General features: G+C 32.9%; 2 protein-coding genes across 2 annotated transcripts; both read right to left on the minus strand.

Annotated features, from left to right (window-relative positions):
* Window positions 1-10,870: 10,870 nt before the first annotated feature.
* On the minus strand, window positions 10,871-14,501 carry LOC140852631 (AT-hook motif nuclear-localized protein 27-like). Its single transcript, XM_073246154.1, has one exon. It carries the CDS (start codon window positions 13,878-13,880, stop codon window positions 12,984-12,986), a length of 897 nt encoding a protein of 298 aa, XP_073102255.1. The 5' UTR covers window positions 13,881-14,501; the 3' UTR covers window positions 10,871-12,983.
* A 2,930-nt stretch (window positions 14,502-17,431) lies between these two features.
* Window positions 17,432-18,094, minus strand: LOC140856904 (uncharacterized). The gene has a single exon (XM_073255122.1). The coding sequence runs from the start codon at window positions 18,092-18,094 to the stop codon at window positions 17,432-17,434; it is 663 nt and encodes a 220-aa protein (XP_073111223.1).
* Window positions 18,095-18,591: the final 497 nt, after the last annotated feature.

Genomic DNA, 18,591 nt, shown 5'->3' on the forward strand with positions numbered 1-18,591 from the left:
TCCGCACATCCAAAAAATTCCAAGCTTTGGTGGGCCAAGTGGAACATCTAGTTTGAATAGATTCTAGATACATCCAAGTCCCAAGTCTATTCCATCAAAAAAATAGGTAAATAGACTTGACCAATAATAGCTTTCCCTGTTCCCATCAATTATCATTTTATCCTTATCCCACTCTAATAAGTACTCAAAAAAATTGAAAAGATTAATTTATTTTTTTCAAAGATCATTGGAAAGAACACTTGTAGCATTAGGTTATTTACCTTGTCTCTCCTCAAAATCTGACTTCAATTAGGTAGATTGGCTACACCTATTCAAAACCATTAAACTTCAATTAATTAGTCAAGTTCTTAAAAGTCCTCCAGACAATAATCACGAAAACCTAAATAGATCAATGGAGCGAAATAATCCAATTAGGTACGACTAGGGGTGGCTTTATACTTGAATCAAGATAGACCAAGGATAGGTCAATTAAATGTGAAGCCCAACGGTCCTAATCAATCAGCTTGGGTAAATTTATATATCGAAGATCAAAATAGATACAAGTCGAACATTGCAATCAAGAATGACCAAATCTAATAGAATCGCACAAAAGCCATGGAAGCTAGTGACTGTTCGACGACGATGATCAAGAAATAATTCGATCAAATAGCTTCATCTAATTAAGATCACTTAAAATATAATGATTTAATAGAGATTAACAAAAAATAAGATTTCACGATGCTCAATAAAGACTCGGATAGTATGGGCATATTGTCCGACTGACAGAATGGTTGAAAATCTGTTTATTAGAATCAACTTAGATTCAAAACAACATGTCAAATTCACTAGATTCATAAATCACATAAATAGAGAATATCAGGGGAGAAAAAAATTAACAAAATAGAACATGGATGGTTAGGTGATATTGTCCGACATATCGAACAGTCTAAACAAAATGATTTAATCAAATCATTATTGAGATTAGTGTATAGACAATTCAATAAAAATCATAAATAATCAAATCATTATTGTCTAGAGATATTCGGTTTGGTCAAGAAGATGCTGGCATATGATCCAGCGATTGTGGATCAAGACTCATTTCATTGGGATTAAATCAAAATCATTGAAAGAAAAATTTTTTTAGTAGATCGATTATAGAAGAAACTCTATAGATAAAGAAATAATTTTAGAGAAAGAAAATACAAAGTAAAACTTTCTAGAAGAGAAGATGGGGATGCAAGTTGAGAGAGAAGATGGGAATGTAAGTTGAGAGAGAAGGAAGAGAGGGAAGAGAGAGAGAAACTCTCTCTCTCATTTTCTTTTATTTTTTTCTTTTCTTTCTTCTTTTTCTTTTCTTTTCTTTTTTTTCTTCATGGAACAGAGGATCCGCGTCCTCTTTCTTCTTCCTCTTTTCTTTTATGAAACAGGGATCCTTTGATCCCCTTAGTTTTTGACAGGGAGTCCCCCAATCGGTGCCACCATGACCGGAAGGCAAACCACAGTGGCAAGACCCACGGACCTTGTCCAGTGACTGGGGGTGCTAAAACGGTGCTGGAAAATAAAGACTAAATATGGAATAAATAGGGATCCGATAATCATTATTTTTCGAAAAGTTTAGTAGAAATCTTGGCTAAAATTCGAGCTTTAAAGACTATAGAAGATTGAAAAGATGTGGAGGGGATTTGCTTGATCCTGAATGACATTTTATCTGATTTCAGCGGCCAAAGTAAAAGTAATCCATCAAAAAAATAGTAAAATAAAGAAAAAATAAAGGGATTAAACGGTGATTTTTGGTGAGGGAGATTCAAAGAGCAAGGTCTTTAAATAGATCTCTAATAGGGAGGAATTAGAGTTTGATGTCAGTCGGTTTTCGAATCGATTAAGATTTTCAATCGGAGAAGGAGTTCTTCCATGTTTTTTCCCAGCTCCCACAATAATTCCACAATAATTCCAGCACATGCAATGCGCGTGCTGGTCCAATTCTATTTTTCTATTGCTTGAGATCTATATTGTGGACTGGGTATTATCCTCCTCCTCCACTTATCTCCCTAGTGCCACCACTTGTCTCTTTACTGTCCCCTTCCTCCTCCTCTACCATTCATCTTTTCGGAGTCACATGCCACCCCCTTGTTCCTTCTCCTCCTCCTTCACCCATCTCTCTACTGATCGAGTCCGGCGCTTGCCTTCCCATTGTTATTGCTTGCTTCCCCACCTCCTTTTTCTTTCTGCCGCTCGGACCTACTGTCCTTTTTCTCTCCTCCTTTGCTGTTCACTTTCTCGGAGCCACATGTCACCCACCTTCTTCCTCCTCCTCTACTACTCGGGCCCACCACTTGCCTCTTTGCTGCCATATGTTGACCTCCGACAGGAAGGAGTGGTGTTCCATGAGGAAGGAGGAAGGAGAAAGAAGGAAGGAGGAAGGAGGAAAGGTTTGGGGCCCATCAGCTTTTCTTGGTTTCTAGATTGCATCTAACATTTAAATTATTTACCACATTATCTATACGCCTAACCAGTTAAAGTTGCTGATAAATAGATGAATGCTGTCCATCTTAAAATAGTGGCTAGAAAAAAACTAACAATAAAATAATAAAAAGAGGCTTCGAAGTATCATAGCAAAATCCAAAGATTATAGCTCATTAGGAAATGAAATGTCATGCGGCAAAAGGTAAACTAGTAACATTTGAGCGCCCTATATCTTTTATCTTAAACAAAAACTAGCCACATCTGTAGTTCTCCGGTGCTCTCAAGATTTTTTTTTTCTTTTTCTTTTTTTGAGAAACACTCTCCAGATATTTCAAATCTCATAAACCAGCCCCTTCCCCCAACCCACACCCACCTAAAATAAATAAATAAATAAAAAGGCTCGAAAACTAAAGCATGATTAGCAATTACGATGTCGTGAAGACACACAGACATGCACATTTTCTACTGAAATTTGTCGCATCGACGGGGAAAACCAACAATGCATGCAAGTAACTTATGTATTAAAATAGCTCATAAAATTTGGCTAGCTTACATTGTTTAGATTCTATAATAAAATTTAAATAATAGATTAAATGTTAGAGAAAATTAAGGAAAGTCGAAGATATATCGCATATTTTTTTGTATCAAATATTTGCCCAGATTAATTGTTGCACATAAAATATGTGAAAAATTCAAGAACAATCGAAGGCACATGGCAAAATTCATGTACGTTAAAAATGTGCCCAGATCCATCTTGTCTGTATTGTAATATTTTTTTTTTATTTTTTGATTATTTTTGATCGTTAGATTCTGTATGAATCTGTTCTATATTTTGACTATATGTCGTAATAGAAGACGGGTTATTTTGGACCTTCACATTATTTTATATCAAAAAACGCTTTTGAAAAGCTATCCATGGTCCATAAAGATGGCCTCTCTCTCCCTGTACCATGAAGCTTCTTCAGTCTTGATGAAGGCTGGATTTGGCTCAAGTTTCCGCTGCGACTCTTGAAAGATTTGACAGAGGATAACCCACCTCCCAAAAGAGGCCGCTTTTTTTACTTTTTGGGTGATGTTGTGTTGTTTTTTTTTTTTTTTTTTTTTTTTAATATTTATTTGATGTGAATAGGAGCTAGTAGGAAACTACCCCATTTTATTCAATGAAAAAAAGAAAACAAAGTTGCTAGCTGATGGGAGAGTGGGCGAATGATTGCAGTCTAATCCAGTCAGATGTTCCAGTCTCCAATCACAGATTATTCAAAATAATTTTTTAAAAAATTAATTTATAAAAATAATATAAATTTTAATTTATTATCAAACTAATGTAAATCTTATAAAACGTCATTTGAAATAATATTTTATAGTGTCCGCATCACCACTCTTTTTTCATCTTTTTTTATGTGGATGATGGAAAAAAAAATTAAACTCGCACGTTTTTTAAAATCTATTTGGAATGACGTTTTTGAAAATGCCATTTCAAATAGCGAGTTTAATTATTTATATTTTAAAAAAAGAAAAAATTATAATTTAAAATTTTTTAAAAAATAAAAATTTTAATTTTGATTCAAATAAAAATCATCATTTCAAATTAGTATCCTCATTTCAAATTATTTTTTTAAAAAATATAAAAAAAATTGATGTAAAAAAATAAAAAATATTATAAAAAAATAGAAAAGAATTGAAAAAATAAAAATTGTAATTCCAAATTTTAAGAAAATAAAAATTTTAATTAAATTCAAACAAAAATCATCATTTCAATTACAATCCCCTTTTAAAATTAATTTTTTTAAAAAATATCTCAAAAAATTAATACCTTAAAAATTAAAAAAATAAAAAATACCATAAAAAAAGAAAAAATGATAAAAAATAAAAATTATAATTTTGAATTTAAAAAATAAAAATTTAAATTTAACTCAAATAAAAAACATCATTTCAAATTAATTTTTTAAAAAAAAATTTCAAAAAAATATCTTAAAAATAAAAAAAATTAAAAATACCATAAAAAAGGGGAAAATGAGAAAAAATGGAAAAAAAATAAAAATTATAATTTTAAATTTAAAAAATAAAAATTAATTTTAATTCAAATAAAAAATGATATTATTTTTTTAAAAAAAATATAGCAAAAAAATATCTTAAAAAAATTAAAAAAATAAAAAATACCATAAAAAAAGAAAAAAAATGAGAAAAAATAAAAATTATAATTTTAAATTTAAAAAAATAAAAATTTTAATTGTAATTCAAATAAAAAATATTATTTCAAATTACTTTCCCATTTCAAATTAATTTTTTTAAAAAATATTCTAAAAAAATATTTAAAAAATTAAAAAAAAAAAAATAGCATAAAAAGAAAAAAAATAGAAATAAATAAAAATAAAAAATTATACTTAAATTTAAAAAATAAAAAATTATACTTTAAATTAAAAAAATAAAAATTTAATCATAATTCAAATAAAAAACATCATTTCAAATTACTTTTCCATTTCAAATTAATAAAAAAAATCAAACAAAAAAAAATACCTAAAAAAATGCCATAAAATAGAAAAAAAGGTAAAAATGAGAAAAATAATTTTTTGTGGTAATTTTTTTTTTAATTTTTTAAGTTATTTTTTTAGTATTTTTTAAAAAATTAATTTTAAATGGAAAAGTAATTTGAAATAATATTTTTTCATTTGAATTAAAATAAAATTTTATTTTTTTAAATTTGAAATTATAATTTTTATTTTTTTTATAATTTTTTTGATTTTTATAATTTTTTAAGGTATTAATTTTTTGGGATATTTTTTAAAAAAAATAATTTTATAAAGATTGTAATTTAAAATGATGATTTTTATTTGAATTAAAATTAAAATTTTTATTTTCTTAAAATTTGGAATTAAATTTTTATTTTTTTCAATTCTTTTCTTTTTTTATGGTATTTTTTTTAGTAATTTTTTCTTTTTTGGATATTTTTTTAAAAAATAATTTGAAATGGGGATATTAATTTGAAATGATGATTTTTATTTGAATTAAAATTAAAATTTTTTATTTTTTAAAAAATTTAAATTATAATTTTTATTTTTTTATTTTTTTATTTTTTTTAAAAAATAAATATTTAAACTCGCCATTTGAAATGGCGTTTTGAAAACGCCGTTTGAAATGGCATTTTAATTTTTTTTTTCATTTGTTTTAATTTTTTTTTTTCATCTACATGGAAAAAGGATAAAAAACGATGGTGATGTGACACTATAAAAATCATTTCAAATGACATTTTATAGGATTTGCAATAGTTTGATAAATAAGTTAAAATCTATATTATTTTTTAAATAATTTTTTTAAAATTATTTTGGTAAAGGACTTGGAGCAAGTCCCTTAACATTAAGTCAGTCCTTTACCAAAATAATTTAAAAAAAATTATTTACAAAAATAATATAGATTTTAACTTATTTATCAAACTAATGCAAATTCTATAAACGTCATTTGAAATGAGTTTTATAATATCCATGTCATCACCTTTTTTCCATCCTTTTTCACATAGACGACAAAAAAAAAAACTCGTCAGTTCAAATGGTATTTTTAAAATATCATTTCAAATGACGAGTTTAATTATTTATTTTTCAAAAAAATAAAAAAATAAAAAATAAAAAAAATAAAAATTATAATTTAAAATTTTTTAAAAATAAAAATTTAATTTTATTAAAATAAAAATCATCATTTCAAATTAGTATCCTCATTTCAAATTATTTTTTTAAAAAAATATCTGAAAAAATTGATGTAAAAAAAAATAAAAAGCACCATAAAAAAGAAAAAAATAGAAAAGAATTGAAAAAATAAAAATTGTAATTCAAATTTTAGAAAAATAATTTTTTTTTTGAAATCCCCTTTTAAAACTAATTTTTAAAAAAATATCACAAAAATTAATACCTTAAAAAATTAAAAAAATAAAAAATATCATAAAAATAAAAAATGATAAAAAAATAAAAATTATAATTTTAAATTTTAAAAAATAAAAATTCTAATTTTAATTTAAATAAAAAAATCATAAAAATTACTTTCTCCATGTCAAATTAATTTTTTTAAAAAAATTTCTCAAAAAAAATATCTTAAAAAATTAAAGAAATAAAAAGTGCCATAAAAAAGGAAAAAAATGAAAAAAATAAAAAAAATAAAAAATATAATTTTAAATTTTAAAAAAATAAAAATTTAATTTTAATTCAAATAAAAAAATCATTTCAAATTACTTTCTCCATTTCAAATTATTTTTTTTAAAAAAAATCCCAAAAAAATATCTTAAAAAAATAAAAAAATAAAAATATCATAAAAAAATATGAGAAATAAATTAAAAAATAAAAATTATAATTTTAAATTTAAAAAAATAAAAATTTTAATTGTAATTCAAATAAAAAACTTTATTTCAAATTACTTTCTTCATTTAAATTAGTTTTTTTAAAAAATATTCCAAAAAAAATATGTTAAAAAATTAAAAAAATAAAAATATCATAAAAAAAAAAGAGAAATTTAAAAAAAATAAAAATTTTAATGTAATTCAAATAAAAAACATCATTTCAAATTACTTTCCCATTTCAAATTAATTTTTTTAACAATATTTCAAAAAAAAAAAATATCTAAAAAAATGCATAAAAATAAAAAAAGGGAAAAAATGAGAAAAATAATTTTTTATGGTAATTTTTATTTTTTTAATTTTTTAAGATATTTTTTTGAGATATTTTTTAAAAAAATTAATTTGAAGTGGTGAAGTAATTTGAAATGATATTTTTTATTTGAATTAAAATTAAAATTTTATTTTTTGATTCAAAATTATATTTTTATTTTTTTATCAATTTTTTCTCATTTTTTAATGATATTTTTTTTTAATTTTTTAAGGTATTAATTTTTTGGGATATTTTTTAAAAAAATAAATTTTAAAAGGAGATTGTAATTTAAAATGATAATTTTTAGTTGAATTACAATTAGAGTTTTTATTTTCTTAAAATTTGAAATTATAATTTTTATTTTTTTCAATTCTTTTCTTTTTTTCTTTTTTTATGGTTTTTAATTTTTTCTTTTTTTCAGATATTTTTTTTAAAATAATTTGAAATGAGGATACTAATTTGAAATGATGATTTTTATTTGAATCAAAATCAAAATTTTTATTTTTAAAAAAATTAAATTTATTTTTATTTTTTCTCATTTTTTTTAATTTTTTTTTTTTTGAAAATAAATAATTAAACTCCCAGTTGAAATGGTATTTTCAAAAACGTGATTTCAAATAGTGTTTTTAAAAACGCATTTGAAATAGCAAGTTTAATTTTTTTTATTTTTCATCGTCCACGTGGAAAGGGATAAAAAAGGGTGGTGACGTGGACACTATTAAACGTCATTTCAAATGGTGTTTTATAGGATTTGTATTAGTTTGATAAATAAGTTAAAATCTATATTATTTTTATAAATAATTTTTTTTAGATTATTTTGATAAAGGACTCTTAGATTGCTGGATCCATTGCATTTAAGATCATCACACCAATCACTCAAAATCCATGACCGGAGACCGGACTTCTCCGGTCCAGCTCCAACTGCAGACGATACGAACTTCAAGAAAAGAGTCTCTACCAAGTCCTCATTTCCCCAACAGGAGTATTTCTTGATGTTTTGGTGTTACTTAGAACCAAAAGGACCTTGACCAAACCATCATACAAACAGTTTAATGCTTACCAATTCACAGTTCCCTTGCCTTCATGGAACGTAACTATGGTCCAAGTGACTTGCTTATAGTGGGAATCTAACCAATAGGTCCCATAAATTGCCTTGGCCAAGGGACCCAAGACCAGTGGATACTGGATGGTGATACTCGATCACGATCGTTATGATCTTCATAAACGGAAGATATGGGGTGAAGCAAGGGCCAGATCAACATCGATCCTCCTCCAGACCCTTTTCAGCGAAGACAGCCGTTTCAGAGAACTTCACAATGATTTCAATTTAAATACAACCATGTGGAAATGGAAGTAGCCATGGTCTTTGTTCAATTTAAACTTCATCAAGGTCCTCCTACCTGATACTATATCATGCACAGTACCAGCTCATGCGGTTCATTTAATATATCAATGCACATTAAATTGAATTTTTCAACCAACACTGTACCTTTAAGCTTCTTGTAGCTTGGAAAAATCCTGCTCTGATCACCAGAGAGAGTGTAGCTTTCACCGCTCACACACACAGCTTTTATGACATGCCTGTCGTAAGAATTTCATGATGACGTTTTCACAGTAACCTCAACATTTCTATTTCAGAAAGAGATTTGTCCAAAGAAATAGCTTTCCTGAGCTTGAAACTTTCTTATAGAATGTGCAAACTATGGTGAATGAAATGGAGATCTGCCAGTAAAGTAATGGGAAGAGAAAGTTGGAAGAAAAGAAAAAGAAGAAGTTACATTATATTGTATCGGGCATAAATTTTAAATAAGCATAAGGCAAAGAAGGCTTGAGTGAACAAACCTGGCTAACCGTCTTTCATCCACATATTCTCACTACGACTTATAACTTAGTAGATCTAACGTTTAAAACTAAGAATATCTGAATTGCGAGTATATGCGTCAGTTCATGCACCAATGAACAAATTCTAATAATTTTAGAACGGAAATTAACTCCAGTAATCTGAGCAACCATGGCAGGATGAGTACATGGTTCATATCAATGTGTGCTTCATTTAATTATGCTTCCACATGTCCTTTTTTTCTCCCTTCTGTTTTTTATTGCTGGTGAATTCAGAAATTTTTCTAGTGTAAATAGGATTCTAGATTGCTCCATTAGATATCTCAACCTGAAATTGGATCACGAAGAACGAAATGCAAGACGGTAAGATTGGACTGCTAGCTTTATCCAAACCCTAAATTAAGAGGTCCATTTACTACAGAAAACAAAATTGGCTACTTCAACATTGTTTTGTTAAACAAACTCATCTGTTGTAGAAGTTGGATGATTTATGAGCTTTGCAGCCTTATCCGATAGAAGCTTTATACAAGGCCACCAAGACATAAAAGAATAGAGAGAGACAAGATGGAATGGAATAACAACCCTAAATTTCTTCTAATTATTAAGTCACAGATCAGAGGTTCTGGAAGTTTGTTCACGAAATATTGCCTCTAAAGATGGAAGAAACAGCCATACTTGAAAATAAGCATATAGTAGCTAAGAACTTAAGAGGTAATTAGTTCTTTCACATTGGCTTGCCATGCCGACATTCACTGAGTTGTCATTGGCATGCCACACATGTAAGTGTAGAATGACATGGTCTGTCTTTGCAGACTAGTTCTTAAAATGAGGTAGATGTCCACTGTATCAAAGGCAGGTATCTCCTTGTTACAAAGGCCTCATATTTCACTGAAGCATGTGGAAGATATGTAAGACAAAGTGTCCAAATGTCATTAGACATGAGATAACAGAACTACTAGCTCATAACAATTTAAACATATGCTATCTAACCACTGCAGCTAAAAACCTGCACTATACCAGAGGGATAAAACCTCATTAATGTCTTTCTGAACATAGTGGTTGAGCATGGTAACTTATGCGTTTGTCTTAGAAGAATTCCTCGTAATTAAACATTTTATGGATTTATAGTCAAATCACCAACCGGACTTCGGTCTTCCCTATCCCCATCTGAGAGGTTTCAGGTTTAAACCTGAGTGGTTGCACTCCCACTGGATTTCACAAAGGAAAAGTTTTTTAAAAAAAGAAGAAAAAGAGAAAATAGAACATTACAGACAAATCCCTTAGGTTGGTTACCGAGATCTTGCTTTGCATCAAAACGCACTAAAGATGCCATGTATTTTAGGCAAGGAAATTAATATGGGCACTTGATGCATATCTCTTTTCTTATGAATGAATAACTACAGAAATCTAAACCAAGATGTAATCACAGTGAGTGAAGTTCAATTTAAAAAAAAAAAAAAAAAAAATTCCTCTCCACTGAACTATCACAACTCCTAAATCAAAATCTGATTGAGAGCTAGGTAGCATCATAGGAAGCAAATCTTAGTGAGAATAGTTCAATGCCCTCTCAAGAAGTAAAGCTAATGAATTCACTGACTGTATTCCTATACGATCCATACTTTTTTTAATAATAAGTTCCATAAGGGTTGGTGTTCCATTATTAAATCAGCCTTATGTAGCCGTCACTCTCTTCATTTGCTTAGTTGATTTAAAGAACTTCATTAATTTGCATCTTTCATGTGTCTTACTAGGAAGTAAGCAATCAAATTTTCCTGCTAGTGCCTCATTTTTTTGCGAACCAGAACTCCCAAAGTTCACACAAGTTTTAGTCCAAACATGTTTGATCTGAATGGAGAATACCCATAATTCATGTAGTAGTGCAAATAATGTAGTAGCGCAAATAAGGAATGGAATAAAGAGAAATATAAATGAAGGATAATTGCTCTATAAGTCAGTTGATTTTCAGGCAAATTAAAATAAAATTTGTGTTATTTTACTGTGCTATATTTTTTTATTAAAAAAAATGAAATTCCATCCTTGACCACATATTTGCAGTTAGCACAGAAAGATAATGGTACCAAGTAAACAATCCTCTTACAATAGAGATAGGGGAAAAGCCTTTTTTTTTCTTCTTGTCATAGGACACCAACCAAGAACATTCTAATCTCAATTACACAGAAAATCCATCATATCTACATTGTTGATATAAGAATAGGATACTCCCGACCAACAAATTTATTGACAAGAAGTTACAAAAACCATAAAAAAATCTAATTTGGCCTGCCAGGCCTTAACTCAGTTGGCACCCTTCTCCATTCGGAAGAGATCCAGGGTTGGAGACATAGTGGTTCTGTCTCTATTTCAAGAGAATTAAAAAAAAAAAAAAGCAATTCGGAGAACATAGAAACTACAATAAAACAAGAGCAAACAGAAACAATCATAAATATCTAAAATAGAGAGATGAAAATGAAAGATATCAGCACCAAAATACTCCATACTTTGCTGGAATTTTCCCGTTTGCCAGCAGATAGAACATGCATGACTGCAATCAGATTCTGGAATTTCATGTACAATTATCCATGATTTTTTTCTCATAACTCTCTTTGTCAGTAACTGCATAAAAGTATGGCTACTAAGGACTCCTATCTAACCTACCAATAGCTCTCCAGAAACAAAATACAATGACGTTGCAGGAAGAGAACTCGCTTACGGAATCAAGAGTCTTTTTTAAAATAAAAGATGCCAAAATAGTTAGTGAATTAATGTCAGAGAGAGAGAGAGAGAGAGAGAGAGAGAATACATAAAAATGTAATATATTCGACTTTTAAAAGGCTTACATGTTCTAAAGTTCGAGTCATCATATTCCTAAAGCTTACGGGAAAAGTGGGACTGCTGCTTAGTTGCTCTCAGGAGACTCAATAGAAACCTTCTTTCTAGAAATGTACTTGAAAAAGATAAAAGTAAATGCTGAGAATCTTTCAATCCACTCTTAATGTCTTACCGGCGGTTTTAATTCCATGCTCGGTAAATGACAAACTACTGCACCCTTTTTTCTTTATCTTTTTCCCTCCAACCCTCTGTTGTGACTCCCTGGTCAGTAAGCAGGAAGTTGACAGAACAAGTTGGAGTTGCAGTTACTTGCTCCTCTTCCCACTATCCTCATTAAAGATTCAAGTATGCTCCTTTTTTTTTTTTTGGTTACAAAGATTCAAGTATGCTTTGGGCAGAGAAAAAGCACCAAGCTTTTGAGGCAGCCCACTCCCAGAACTACTACTTCCCTCAAGACTAGTCTAGCAAGAAATCAAAGCGAAAATAACCGAGCAAGAACAGCATAAGCCCATGCAAAAAGCTTGCACAGAATTCACTGCATACAGTAACATTGTCGGCTAGCTTAGATCAAATCAGAAGAACAGGTTCTTGCGTCATACGAACCTTTATCATCTATGACTGAGATAAGTCGATTGTTTTGACATTTTATTTACAATATCGGGAATAATACAACACACATAAACAAGGACTGTAGCACATTTTCTACATCAGATCTACAGAAAACCATTATATGATGATAGAGTAAAGAAGAAGATAGGAATGAGAGAGAAAAAGAAGCTCACTTGATCAGAAAATGAACTTTGAATCCTGACCTTGAAAGCTTGGCAATCCCATTTTCCTTTCTATCTCATATCTCCATTTTCTCCAGCATCAATATAAAAGACCTGCAATGAGATTTTTACCTCCTCAGTCCTTTTTTTATTCCTTTTTGGTAAATTACCTTCTCGCTCTTTTGCTGACACCAGCCAAAAACTAGTCTAAAAATCACAATCCCAGTGATCATCTCTCAATCACCATTTCGCTTCCAGACACAGCCAAGTAAAACAACAACTTCTCTTATCATTTCAAAGCCCAAAAGTCTTGCTAATGACTGCAAATCAAGTGTCGTCCTTGCTCTGCATGGTTCTAATTCGATTTCAAAATTGCTATTTCACCACAAGCAACCTCATCATCAAAGCATGCATCACTACTTCTTTGACCTTTCTTCTCCTTCTCCTTCTCCTATCACCATTAGAAAGCATCAACTCAGGATAAAAAAGGTGGCCTAACCCCACCTCCACCCCACACATAAGCATCCCCCGAGAAGTGATAATTCCCCACACTTGCACCCAAATTATAGAATGGGACACCGCCATCCCCGACACTTCCACCACCCTCACCACCGCCCCCGGTGACTGCAGAACTCTGGGACGCCGACGTCTGCCGCAACTGCGCCACCGCCGCCGCCGATGCCGCCTCATCCTCCCCCTCCAGCGGCAGCCGCTCGTAAACGGCGTTGGCGAACGTGGCGGTCATCAGCATCACCGGCCCCGCAGCCACCAGCGGGCCCACCACGCTGCCCCCTACCACCTGCCCCTGCCCACCGGCCAGGAATACCGTCATCCCCCCCGCCCCCGGCGGCGCCGGCGGCGGCAGCACCGTCCCCGTCAGCGAGAGGATCTCGAACCGCCCCCTCAGCGTTGCCACCACGCTGCCAGGCGGAGGCGCCCCCGGCTGCCGGAGCGACACGTTCGCCACCGAGCCGCCACCGCTCAGCACGCATACCCCCCTTCCCCGCCGCCGCGCATACTCCGTCACGCTCTCCACCACGTCGGCGCCGCTGGCCACCTCCAGCACGTGAGAGCGGAGGGCGTTGGGGCTGTCGCGCGTGATTATTATCGGCGGCTTCGGCTTGTTCTTCGACCCCGGCGGCCGACCGCGCGGGCGGCGGGTCGGCCCGGCGGAGGTGGTGGGCTGGTCTCTGCTGGCACCTTCGTCGGGGGAGGCCTTTGGGTTTTCCTCTGGCGAGGGGTTAGATGTTGCTGGTTGGTCGTGCGGTGGTGGCGGCGGCGGTTGCTGTGGCTGCGGTGGGTGGAGGAGGTGGTGGAGGTAGCGAGAGGAGCCGCCGCCGCCACCACCGCTGCCGGAATCCATTCCAGCCATCGCCGACGCATCTACTCTATCCCACCACTTGTTTGCCAGCTTATCTCCTCCTCCTCCTCCTCCCCTTGTTTTCCCCTATTATGGTTGAAAACAATTCTAATAAATATCTAACAACCAAAAGCAAAAATTTGGAGGAGTTCTTTCTACAACTCTCTTCCGCTATTGTCGTTTTTCTTCCCTGCTAGTAGAATAGCTGAATAAAATGAAAGAACCAAGACCAAAGGAGATCAGCGTTTCTACTCCTTATTAACGGAGACTTGTCACCAAAAGTACTCCACTACCCCCTGAAGGAGGCCTGAAACCAGAACCTTAATTCAGATTGGTAAAGAACACACTTTTCGCCAAGTCAATGGAAGGCAACACCATTGATCACTACCTATACTTGGAGATCTTTCTATTGCTGCAGCCAAGAAGCATAGAACAAACTTCACAAAACAAGGAGTTACCCTTTTGCTGTTGGCATGCAATAAGTGATAAGAACTTTTCTGTTGCTATCCTTCTCTCAGAGAGAGAGAGAGAGAGAGAGAGAGAGAGAGAGAGAGTTGGAGTTTGGGAATGGAGTTTTGAAAGGTGTGGGGGTTGGAAGCTGAGAAGAGGGTGCAGGCGGTGGAAAGCGTGCACAGGTGGGTTGCTATGGCTTATGGGAAGAGAGACGAAACAATAAAGTATGGAGCAGCTTCATAGTTTATTTTAATTGCAACCACTAAAGAATACTTGAACCGAGGGAGAAGGTTAAATAAATAATATTTCTGTCAATGTTCGAGAGGCTACATGTGAGTAATGTACCGAACAGATTGCATAATGGAGGAGCTTTGGGTTATCATTTTATGGGGGCATGATATCTACCCCATGTTGGAAACTCTGTGTTATTATTTTATGTCGGCATTATTTTATGTGAGCATGATAGTTGCGAACTCCGGCCACCCCATGCTTGAAGCAATCGTTTAACAGGTTTAAGGCAGTGGATTTGATGTTTTAAATTTTGACCACCTGATGCAAGCCTGGAAAGGGGAAGGAAAAAAAACATATCTGAGCATAAAACTTTTTGTTATTTGTCAAAGCTTTTAAAATGTTAATAATCCTTAAAATAATTAGTTAAATTCGTTAATATCTACACTTGAGTATCAAGCATATGGCCTTTTTGCATCCATCCACATATTATTTGGAGTAGTTTTATTTTTTAAAACATCAAATTCTCTCTCTGTATATATATGATTGAGCGATTTGATTTTTAATAAATATTATATAATAAAAAGGAGCCAATGGGATGTGTTTAAATTAAAAAAGTAAGGTAGTTGGTGGCTTTAACTCTTCAACTTACTAATTTCGCATAATCTCTTTATATTATTATGACATGTCATCTTGCAAGCATTGTTATCAACCGATAAATTGCTACCACACTTTTTACCAAACATTCATCCAAGGCTTATGTGTGAGAACTGAGTTCGATTAGTCATCTTCTTAGTTGTTGTTGCCATGAAATTTTGTCAACTTCTTACGTTTACCTATTCAGAAAACATCATTATTATATGACCTGCAAAAACATTAATGTTGCACATAGACTGTCCTCATTGTTGTAATATGAACTTCACTCCCAATTTGCTCGATCGCTTCGTTGAAGTTCCTATTCTAATTGAACCCCTGTTCTCTGTTGATTTTATTCTTCCGCTTCTCCCCTCTCTCTTTTAATTCTTCCATTCCTTCCCCCTCTTCTGCTATCACAGATTTTTCTTCCCTTTCCTTGGTCTTTCTTGCACTGATCCAACAAGAGCATGACTTTTTCTTGTTTTCTGCCTCCTTATGCAATCTACTTGCTAGTATACTAATACAACATTTAAACTTATTTCTCAAAAGAAAATAAACCTTCATCAATTTAACTTTTTAAGAGATTTATTCTTCTCGGTATTATAAAATAACATTTTAAGAAATTATCATCATCCTTAGTATTACCGTACTGTTCCTATCCTTGAAGTTCAAGCTAGTCGATCGGAGGGAAATAAAGAGCTTGATAAAAGCATTTGCTATTATGTATTGTTAGTTAGTACTTAATCTTTTATTGACGGATTAAGATATCATTAACTTGTCTGATAAATTGCGAAGGGATGAGGATGACGTACACAAACATATAATTGTCTAGTACAAACTCTATCAACGGGATTTGCTTTCTGCACTAGAATTATTCTAAATCTTGCATACTCCAACAGTAAGAAGTCTTTAAAACCAAGACCACACATGACACAAGATACAGCACAATGGTCATTTTAATAGAATTACTCAATGTTATTTGGTTGGCTCTTTTGCCGGGACCTATACCCGATAACATATACAAAAATATATATTCTTTAAATTTTATAATGAATTATATATGAAGGTTATGTAGAAATTAACAATAACAAAAGGTATTTAAGGTTTGTAGTAACTCATATTAATCAGGAAGAATGTTGGTATCCATTAAAGGCAGCTATAGTCAAGCTGATAATTAGGAAGGCCGTGATTGATTTTCTCTGTATCTGGGTCGCCTCGGTGGTCACTCCCTCTTCTTAGTAATCAACAATTTTAGATTTAATTCTTGTATGGTGCATCCTTACATAATCTAGATCTAGGTAATACTGGTGAGTAGCTCCCTCTCTTTTTTATACAAACGAAGCTCTTAATTTCATTAGTTAAGGCTTATCATGAGTATTTCTACGTGAATGCAAAGGAAGTCTTTCGATCTACTCCTATGAAAGCTTTCAAAGTTTTAAAATATTATAGATGAATGCTTGCGGAAAATTAAGGACAACCTGATGTATTAGAACTCCATTCAAAAGCATTAACAAGCCAAGGCAAAGCCTTGGATTGCTTGTTATATACAAAGAGTTTTCAGGTTTGGACCAATTTTGACCGCTAATGTTTGGCCTTTACGGTTTTGTTTAAAATGAGTTTGAAAATATATGCTAGTTATTGAGTTCAAGCTTCCCTTTATCTATGCGTGAGCGTTCAAATTTAGCTCATTCATGACCCCAAGTTTTTTTTGAGGAAATGAAGTAAGGTACTTCCACCAAGAAGAATTTTATTAATAGACTACTATAAAGTATTACAGGGATATACGGTTACAGGCTAAAATTGAGAATAAATATAAGCTCCGGCACTGATGGAAATTGGACACTAGAATCCTGATGCCAAAGTTGAATAGCCTTTACAGGCCCAAATCTGAATATGGTGTTGCTTGTAGGGAAATTAGACAGAAATTTTACAGGGACTGACAATCTATCCAAATTTCACCATCGGAATAGGTACAAATATGTTAAATACCAGACCTGATTAGACTCCACTTGGGGAACGGCCTACGGAAGAGGGGTTATGAGGATAGGTTGGCCCAAAGTCTGGTCAATCTAGTCACTAGACTCCTAAAAGGCGATGAGAATACGTTGTCCAGAATAATACAGGCATTATGATGCCTGCAATGAAAGTTGCCAGGTCTTCTACAAAAGAATTGAACATTCTTGAATACAAGATCCCTCTGAATATCCGACCATGATCCACAATGATCAGGGGCAAGCCTAGGAAAGCTAGAAAAGCACACGAGTAATATTTGGGTGAGGAACACCCTCTCGCCAATCAAGATAAACTGAGATAGCTTTCCTAGCTGTTGCAGGAGGCATGGTGGCGATAAAACGAAAGACTCTTGTATTCCTCTCTTTCCAGAGGCTCCACACCATGGTTATAAATAAGCATTTGAGAGCAGGGGACAGTGATCGGACGTGATGAGAATGCCTCCATGAAACCCAAACATTTGGGAAGGATTGAGGCAAGTCTAAAGAACTAAATGGAGAGAAGACGATATGCCAGTAAGTTCTAGAGTAAGAGTACTGTAGCATTAAGTGATTCAGAGTTTCACCAGATTCATTACACAACAGATAATTTCCTAAGATAGCAACGCCTCTTTTAATGAGGTTTTCCTTGGTTAAGACTTTATCATGAAAAGCAAGCCAGAAGAATAGCTTTGCCTTCTTTAAAATTGGGAGGTTCCAGAATCGTTGTTCTAAAAGTGATATTACACCTTCGTTCAAGAGGAAGTCATAACAGGAGCGGATGCTGTAGATACCATTGGAGCTCCATTTCCACTGCCAGATATCAGGCTCTGAGGTAAGGGAGAAATTTAGCAGGAGGGCTGAGAGGTATTGAAGCTCATTGTGAGCTTGAGAGTTCGTGGGACATCTGAAGGGCGCCATCAAAACAAGATGTTGCAAAAAGTCAAAAACAGAGCAGTTTTGTTTCGTTACAAAGAAATAAAGATTGGGGAGTAGGGAACATAGCTCACTATTTGCAATCCAATGATCCAGCCAAAATAAGATTGAGCGACCATTCCTCACTGTTGGGATGAACCAACTTTTGTACGTGTGGAAGAGTTTTAGCATCTCCCTCCATAAGGGAGAGACAATTTTAAGCAGACGATGGGATGAATGAAGTAAAGGCCTCCTACAGTAGTAAGCATACTTAATTAATAAACACTAAGGCTTCTAGGGGTACCTTATAAATCTCCACTACCATTTCAAGAGAAGTGCTTGGTTAAGGGTGCGAAGATCGTTAACTCCGAGACCTCCATACAGTCTAGGCCAACAAATTTGCTTCCAGTTAATTAGATGCTTGATAGAACTTTGAGAATGTTGGCTGTTCCATAAGAATTTTCTATATTTTTGACTAATAACCTAGATTACCACTACAGAAA

This window comes from Elaeis guineensis, chromosome 1, assembly GCF_000442705.2.
Source record: "Elaeis guineensis isolate ETL-2024a chromosome 1, EG11, whole genome shotgun sequence".
NCBI lineage: Eukaryota > Viridiplantae > Streptophyta > Magnoliopsida > Arecales > Arecaceae > Elaeis > Elaeis guineensis.